This window comes from Tachypleus tridentatus, chromosome 6 (genome assembly GCF_004210375.1).
Source record: "Tachypleus tridentatus isolate NWPU-2018 chromosome 6, ASM421037v1, whole genome shotgun sequence".
In the NCBI taxonomy this organism is placed as follows: Eukaryota; Metazoa; Arthropoda; class Merostomata; order Xiphosura; family Limulidae; genus Tachypleus; species Tachypleus tridentatus.
The window spans coordinates 104188557-104197999 of record NC_134830.1 but is presented as its reverse complement, the minus strand read 5'-3'; the positions used below and the strand labels follow the sequence as shown (position 1 = coordinate 104197999).

Genomic DNA, 9443 nt, shown 5'->3' with positions numbered 1-9443 from the left:
GCTTTCTTTTTTTCCTCATTTGACGAGTTACAGAAATACCAGCTGTCGTAGAATATAATAACATTTCAATAGGCGTGCAAACGAGATATTTTTGTTTTAAACAGCACGTTTAAAACTAGATAATAAATAATGAGCAATTTTCAAGTACTTGCCAAGTTAAATCGTTATTTTAAAATAATTTTAAAAAAAGAACTATAATATATCGTTTTACGTTACACAAGGAAAACTCAAATATTTCAGTAAAGTTTACATATTTTGTATGATGACTTAATCTATCCAGTTAATCTACAAATTACTTGAAATGCATTGATTCATCAGCTGAATATTGTAATATGATGATTTGCAATTTTAAAGTTAACACTGATTGTACTTAACTGCTTATTAAAATCTGTCGAGTTATAGAAAATGAAAAAAAAAAGTATTTCTATGGCGTTCAAATAATCATTTATTGTTTAAACTACAATTCTCCGGTAATGTTTAAAAAAAATATTTCTTTAGTATAAATATTGTTTAATAAGTTCATTTAAAATTAAATTTATTAATACGTGTAAAATAAATTTTATAAAAGTTGTACTTGTTATCAATCTTTTTTGTTTTTCTTTTTTAAATTTATTTTTCTGTGGGAATACTTAAAATCTCTTGTTTTAGTTAAGATACCTTTTTGACGAACATGTTAAAAATATTGTTAGTTTACACAAATTTCTGAAAAAGATATTCTCTATAATATTAAGTTCAAATGCCTTTTTGTTCCAGTTAATCATGTAACGTTCTCAAAACTAATTAGTATAATCCTTGAGTAATAGGATAATATATTATGCAGCTGGTATTTCAAAATTGTCTTCTTGAAGATTATTTGACTTTCTCTTTAATGATAAACATTTCTATTCTTTTTTATCACTTATACTGCTAGAACGTAAATTTTATGTAAGATTTCCCATTGGGAAAGTTTTGGTTCTCAAACAACTGTTCGACAATTCATTCTCACAATCATTTACAGATTCTTTTGATTTTACTATGCTGTCACCAGATGGCTCAGCTTGCTCCGTCACAATAACTTTAATTACTGGGGTGATTTCACCTTTGACTTGAAGACTGTTTTTTATGGAGTTAGAGCCGATTCTGTTGACATTCAGCCTTGGGATGTCGTAAACTGTTTGTTCTTCAACATATGAACTGAGTTCAGTTGACATGGGTGACCGAGAGGGAGTGCTGCACGATGCACTTGGTGAAGGAACTTCCAGAAAACAAGGCGAGAGTTTCCCATTCACAGCGAGTCTTGGAACAGCAGGTTTGGAGCATGGTGAGCTACCTTCTCGGTCGAATCGAACAACAGGAACTGACTAAGGAAAAACAACATATCAGAATTAATTTGTTATTTTCTTTTACAAAGGTGATATATATATATATATACATTGTTTTTTATGGGAAGTACACACAAAAGTGGTTCTCTAAAAATACGACGAAAGAAATAGCACACCAAACAACCAGTAGGGCAACTTAAATTATTGTGTTACACAGAGGTTGGATGGCTCGAGAGCTTGACTCGCAATCTGTGTATTGTGGAATCGAAATTCGGCGCTAAACATGCTTGACCTTTAGCTATGGGGATGTTATAATATTAGGTTTGTTTTTGGCATTTGACGCAAAACTACACGAAGGCTCTTTGTGCTAGTCGTCCTTAATTTAGCAGTTAAGACTAGAGGGAAGGCAGTTAGTCACCAACAACTCCTGAGCTACTCTGTTATCAATGGATCATGGGGATTGACCATCACAATATAACGCCCTCACGGCTGAAATGGCGAGCATGTTTGGTGTGACGAAGATTCGAATGTGCAACCTCAGATTACGAATCGAGCGTCCTAATCACCTGGCTATACTAGGCCTATCACATAAGGTTCTAGTCAGTATTCATTATTAATAGACAGTTGACTTAAAGTTAGCAGTTGGTGCTGTCTGGCGACTAATTATTTACTGCCGTCAGTTCAAAATTAAGGACGGCAGTATATAACCCATAAGTCTTTGCTATGAATGATTTATAGAATTTATTTACTAGAATTAATATTAGTTTTGGTTTACTATGACGAAGCGTCATACGAAAATGCATTAATATCACTTGCTACCGAAATGTGGAAATTACAATAACGTGTTCTATTTCAGTAAAATATAGTTTGATGTATTTATATATCTTACTTGAAATTGACCGTGTTGTGTTCCTCCTCCTCGTCCTTCCAAATATTCCTGATACTGTGAGATCGCGCATAGTACACAATAAACCTGTAGACGGTTAAATATAACATGAACAATGTAAACGATATCAACAATATTTTCAACTAAAAATATATATTTAAAAATTATAAGTGTTGTGTGTAATTCGTATGCATATTTCCCAATTTACCACAATTGCTTCTTTTTAATGCTACGATTTTAACTTTTGTTCAAATAATATAGTTTTACAAGTGTATCCTACATTTATTTGAGAACACTTTAACAACAATGTTATGCATTATACAGAAAGTTTAGTATGTTAAAACGATTTTGAATATGGAAATCAACAAACCACATGACAAACGCAACCAATATGCGGCAATAGTAAACATAATCAAGAAAGATCTCCATTTAGAAAAGTGACTCATGTTACGTTAATATAAGTTTCTTTCACACATATACAATCAACCATTGAATACCTCAAGCATCTACGGAATGAAATAGGTGCTCATGCTATTCTGCGCGAATACATATTGTATGGATTTCTGTGTATTTGGATTATTGAAATACAGTTTAGAAACTGCCTTTCTTCTACACGATATGTATATTATGGAAAGTTTTCAGAAAGGAATGACATGCTTTGGACACAAAAGCCTTTCGACCGAAATTTTAATAATGGAAAGTGTGTTTCAGAACCATTGTTAAGTTCACTTTCCTCACATAGTGTATGACCGATCACACTTGGCAAATGCCTATTCCAAATCCATTATAAGTTTTTGTCTGTTCTGAAAATGCGCACGCTCCATATTACCAAAACAAAAACATACATAATTTATTTATTTATCCCATATATGCTTTATCTAATAAAGGTTTAACTAATGTTAGGCCTAAGACTTTATAGATTTCGGTGTCTGCGATTAGAATTACTTTTTATTATTAATCTAGAAATGTTGTAGTTAAAGAAGTGCTGTTGCAAAAAAGAAACTAATTTGACTAAAAATGTTTAGTAGTTCCTTGTTGGATTTAAGTTAACAAATAAATGAAAAATAAAATGTATGTTTATTGATTTATTATTTTTAATGAAACTAATCTATTTTCACATTTAGTACGATTTTACTAGTTGTATTATTTGGTTTGTAAGTACATTTAAGTCGCTCTATAAGAGCCAGAAAATCACAGTGTTTAGTTTTTATAACTACGTGCATATTTATGGAATATCGATAATTAACATCAATCACTTTTATAACTTTAGATTTTACGAGCGTTTGAAACAAAAGTGAAGCTCATGTCCTAAATCTTGAAGCACAATGTAAAACTTCCTATTCGGTTTTCCCCAGTGGGTCGGTGAGTAATTTTACTGACTTTACGGTATTAAAGTTCGTAGCTCAGTTCCTTGTTGTGGATAAATTGCAGATAGCACTACACTAAAATAAAAGAACTTGTTGGTACTGGCATTATTGAAATCTCACTCACAACACAGTTAGGAAGGAAATACAGTATGTATAAAGAAAGAATAACACAAGCTTTAAGTACAGTTTTTATTTTGATGTCTGGTTTTTAGTAAAATCACACACATTTAAAATACATACGCCAGTTAATAAACATAGTTCATATAGTTTTTAATTCTTAGAAGTGCATTGTAACTTTTGACACAGTTGTAATTTTACTACACTAGCTAGTATATTTATTTATATTCAGACACATGGATTCTAAAAATTGTCAAAACTTTCTTGCTAACACCGTGGTACTCTGCTGATTAATCAATGCGTTTCAAAGTTTATAAATAACCGTCTTATGGCGTTTCATATTTTTAATTAAAATAGTATTACATTAGCCATGTTAATAAATGGATTAATTTTTACTTCTGATTTATGCAGGTAGCTTACAATGATCAGAAGTTCTTTTCTTCGTGTAGTAATCTACTGCGTTTAAGTTTGAATTGAAATCTACACATCTTTTGATTTTTTGCCGTTTTCTTCGCCTATGAAATATGATTTTTTTTAAATGAATTGTGTAGCATTTTCTTACATCCATAAAATTTAGCGTCCAAAAGTACTCATACTCATTAAGCAACAAGTTTTTAAGTTCCTTTTTAGTGTGCGTAAAATGTTTTGATTGAGAAAAAATAGAAGTTTTCTGTGCTTTTTCTGCATTTACAATCAGGATAAATACAGTTTCCTAGTTTTTTGAAAAATACATTATATATATAATTTTGGATGCATTATATGTGTATAACTTTAGCAATCAAAATGTTTGTGTAGAGATTTAGAAAATATATGTATGGCTGTTAAGAAAAACTAAATTATAAACATCGCAATAGCAATAATAAACTAATAACACGCAACCCTTGCTAGTACAGAGGTAAGTCTACGGATTTACAACGCTAAAATCAGAGGTTTGATTCCCCTTCGTGGGTTCAACAAATAGTTTGATGTGGCTTTCTTATAAGAAAAACACGCAAACTGATAATGTAATGTTTTATATGTCATTCCATATTAAATATTACAACTGTTTTGTATCATCTCTTTACAGTTGTATATGGGTATTTTAAACCTAAAATGGCCTTCTTTGGCCACTTTTATTCATGTAAAAGGAAAACTTTATTTAAAGTTCACCCAAATACGTCATTTTTTTTCAATGCGTTTAGAAGTTTTCGGTATCTTACGAAAACAGAACTATTTGTTTTCAATGTTTTGGATATATTTTCTGTGTCAGTTATAATGCCGAAAGTCAGCACAACATGAAAAATGGGTAGCGTTTTTATGATGCTTCAGCCAAAATGTTAGAATTATTTACTGACTTGAGCTATTTTACAATACCTTATTCAATATTACTTCCCTGTAACACAAAGTTTATTACCGGATATTTAAGAGTTATTCTAAGGAAGAAAAGAAGGAGTTGTTTGTTTCTGGTTAAACACAAAGCTACACAAATGTGTTTTCTGCTAACCATGGGTATCGAAATCCTGTTTCTAGTGTTGAAGTCGGCCGGCATAACGCTGAGCCACTGTTTGACGATCAGAAAGTAATCTTTTTTAGAATTATATTTTCAATCTCAGATGCTTATAAGCCGAGTTTCTGATCAATGGTTTAATTTCGCTACCTTGTTTGTTTCCAGTTAAAGTTAGCTATTTGTTTCAGTAGAGGAACATTTTAAGTCTGGGATTTCCAATGATTTTCAATTTTTTGAAGGCTACGTCATGTCTTTTTTAAACAGAGTCTCACTGAAATTGAATAGTTTAAGGAATTTAAATGATATTTTACTAGAATGAATAATTAGTCATGTCTTCTTCAAGTTTTAAAACATTAACTGTCATTGATATGATTACAGTTGTAGGGCGAATATTAAGACTTATTTTTGTATTGAATTCACAGTTTAATGGACTTGTAGTTAAGCCCAGGATTTGAAAATAGTTTGGCAACAAACCATCCACAAAAGAAGTCCGTGCCTGAGAAATATAAGAAAAATTCAATTCTCTTTCATTCTACCTCCCTCCCTGAAAGTTGATAAAACATATGTATTTTACTTTATTGTTGAGTAACGTTAATTAGCTGGAAAACTGCTCTTAAACAGTAATAATGGTCTTTAACTACTTTTAGGGATGTTGCTACTTGGCACTAAATATGGGAATAGTTAATAGCTGAATAGACGAACAATTACAAAAACTATCAGTGATATCTAGTATTTGTTTGTTTTAAATTTTCGCGCAAAGCTGCAGAGGACTATATGTGTTAGCCGTCTCTAATTTAGTAATGTAAGTCAACTCTTGGGCTTCTTTTTACCAACAAATAGTGGAATTGATTGTCACATTTCTACATTTCTAAAAGAACGAGAGTGTTTGGTGTGACGTGGATGCGAACCCATGATTCTCAGGTTACAAATACAGCACCCTAACCACCTGGTCATTTGTCTACTTTATGACAAAACGAAATGTATTTGCTATAATTTTAACGGTGATACATTTTAATCAAACAAAAGCACAGACCATGCAGCGAATGTTTTCAAAGGTTTTATGATAGTTACAGGTCTATGGTAAGTTAAACATCCCAAGAGTCGAAAAACATGCGAGAACGAACTTACATACAACCAGGCCAATATGCTTGTATCACAATACCATAAGGAAACAAGTTATTGTATGGTTTGTTTGTTTGTTGGGTTTTATCTAAAGTTACTCGAAGGTTATCAGCAGTAGTTGCACTTAATTTTGAGGAGGTAGAATAGAGAGAATGCAATTAGTCAATACCATCTACAACAAACACTTGAACATCTCTTTATCAAATAATAGAGGGATTGGTCGTTACATTATCACGCCTTCTGATGTTCGGTGATGAATGTCATTTTCGCGACTCGTTCATTGTTATTCGAACACTCTAACCACTAGATTATGACTAAAGAATGCTTTCATCAAAGTAAAACGTCTAGTGACAAGACCAAATCTACCATTTGCAGTATTGTTCTGTGGACTTCTGTGCTTAGAGGTTTCTGTAAGTGTCCTTGGAAGTCATTTACGTACAGTTAACGGGACTATGAAAATAATTAAAGGGAATGGAGACATCATTGTCTTCAGTATTTTGCGAGGAAATTTCTTGCCGTGTAGTACATAGAATTATTTCAGTGGTGGGAAAAATAAGTCAGTAATCCTTCTACGATTTCCACACATTGAGAACACCACTTTGTAAAACTTTGTGATATGAGTTAGTTTTTACGTTAATTGTCAGATACACCTCATTATAAACTATATAAAATAACTACAACTAGTAAGTAGAATTTTGAATTACGAACCTTTTAACAGTTTTGATCACGTGCACAAACTCCTAATAAATATGATTTAAATTATTATTACTAGCATGATATTTGATTCTATAACTGTTATTTATGGAATACCTGAATGCCTTATAGTACATAAGTGTAGGTTAAATTGTATCTAAATATTTTATTTTGTTCTTTTGGTATGCTTAAATTTTACTGTTTCTCAGTGGCTAACGATATCCAAAGTCGGTACTTGGTAGTTAAAGTGGAAGCACGGATAGCCCATTGTGTAATTTTGATCTTGAAAACAAACAATAAAAATTATATCGTATTCTTGTTATTTTGTAACGTGTAAGCTGTTGTGAATGAATAAACGCTAAAGATTATAAAATTACTTTAAATTTAAGTCTTTTCGAAGACTAAGTCATGTCTTTTTTAAACAGAGTCTCACTGAAATTGAATAATTTAAGGAATTTAAATTATATTTTACTAGAATGAATAATTAGTCATGTCTTCTTCAAGTTTTAAAACATTAACTGTCATTGATATGATTACAGTTGTAGGGCGAATATTAAGACTTATTTTTGTATTGAATTCACAGTTTAATGGACTTGTAGTTAAGCCCAGGATCTGAAAATAGTTTGGCAACAAACCATCCACAAAAGAAGTCCGTGCCTGAGAAATATAAGAAAAATTCAATTCTCTTTCATTCTACCTCCCTCCCTGAAAGTTGATAAAACATATATATTTTCTTTATTGTTGAGTAACGTTAATTAGCTGGAAAACTGCTCTTGTGGTTAACAACCATTTTTGAAAACATCATGGTTTGGTAAAAATTTCATGTCTTAGTTTATCTAGAAAGTGTACGTAAGGTAATATAAAGTGGCTTATAAGTAAGTCATTGATGTAGACTAATTATGAGTTAGAGTGTTTGCGATTATGTTTTTCACAAAATACCACAAGCTAAATGTTACGAAAATAAATTTCATTAGTCTTACGCTTATTAGACCCGGTATGGCCAGGTGGTTAAAGGATTCGATTCGTAATCTGAGGGTCGCGGGTTCGAATCCCCGTCGCACCAAACATGCTCGCCATTTCAGCTGTGAAGGCATTATAATGTTACGGTCAATCCCACTATTCATTGGTAAAAGAGTAGCCCAAGAGTTGGTGATGGGTGGTGATACCTAGCTGTCTTCCCTCTAATCTTGCACTGCTAAATTAGGGACGGCTAGCGCAGATAGCCCTCAGGTAGCTTTGTGCGAAATTCAAAACTAACCAAATTTACGCTTACATGAGATACACGGTAATCCTAACCAGGAAAAGAAAGGGGATGCTGGGTGTGAAATACAATACGCTGAGAAATGAAGATATGAAAATCGTGTATTGTTCTGTTAAAAACACATGTTTAAATGTCTATATAGATGTGTATCCAGTCATATAACCATAGATTATGTCTTGTACAATTCTACTCTATCTTTTCCACGTGGCTATATTTTATTGGAATTTCTAGTTTGTTGTCAGAAAGTACAGGAGGTAACTCTCATTTCTTCATACTATTTTTAGTATATACTTTATATATCCAACACGATACTATAAACATTTGAGGATGAATGGGAAACTATGTATCTTTTTCAAGAATATTCAAGAAATCATTAGAAGGAAATATCTTCGTGACGTATAGAATGTTTTTAGTCTGATGAACAGAAGTTAAAATTGTAAATAATTCTTAACAAATAAATATTAATTTAAAAAAGAACGATGTGGAGAACTTGGTGATTTATAATTGTGTTCTTTTACCTCATAGAGAGGTTTGTGGATTGCATATGATTTTTCTTCTAAGAATGAGATATAAAAATATTTTATTTTCAAATACCATAAAATCCTTACTAAACTTAATTTTTATAAAGAAAGCACTTGCTCTACTTGATTAGTTGTCTGAACACTTGAACATATGCTCCACGTCTTGGTGATCAACAACCATGTTTATCCGAAATGCAAATCATATATGTACCTTCAATGTGAACTGTTTTATGTTTCGTTAATCAAATTTAAAAGATAATGCCTACATTTATATATTTTGTACAGTTCAGATTCCTGAGAAAATTAATTGCCATACACTGTAATCATATTTCAAGATAGTTGATGATAGGACAAACATTACCGGCTTATTTTCGGGTTTTGTTTTTCATAATTGTAAAACACACACATACAATCAGTGATTTTAAATTTAACTTTACCAAAACCTTCCGCGGATTAGGTAAGATTTAATTGATTTAAGAGAAACATCCCCTGGAATAGCTACTTGTCAAAACTGGTTGTTCGAAAGGTAATGCCTTTTTATTTCTACACTTAATTTTGTTTGTTGTCGAGAAAAGTGGAGTGATTTGTTTATTTGCTTCAAGATGTACATAAAGCCACACAATGGGCTATCTGTGTTCTAACAACCACGAGTGACACAACCACTAGTTTAGAGTTTTGTAATTGGACCT

General features: G+C 31.8%; 1 protein-coding gene across 1 annotated transcript in view; it reads right to left on the bottom strand.

The window, feature by feature from the left end:
* Window positions 1-523: 523 nt before the first annotated feature.
* Window positions 524-9443, bottom strand: part of LOC143254626 (uncharacterized) — a 117518-nt gene continuing 108598 nt past the window's right edge. Inside the window, exons 6-7 of the mRNA XM_076509774.1 lie at window positions 2191-2274; window positions 524-1340 (exon numbers count right to left, since the gene is read on the bottom strand). Of these exons, the coding sequence (XP_076365889.1) occupies window positions 921-1340; window positions 2191-2274 (504 nt within the window). The 3' untranslated portion in view covers window positions 524-920. The remainder of the gene's footprint in view (window positions 1341-2190; window positions 2275-9443) is intronic.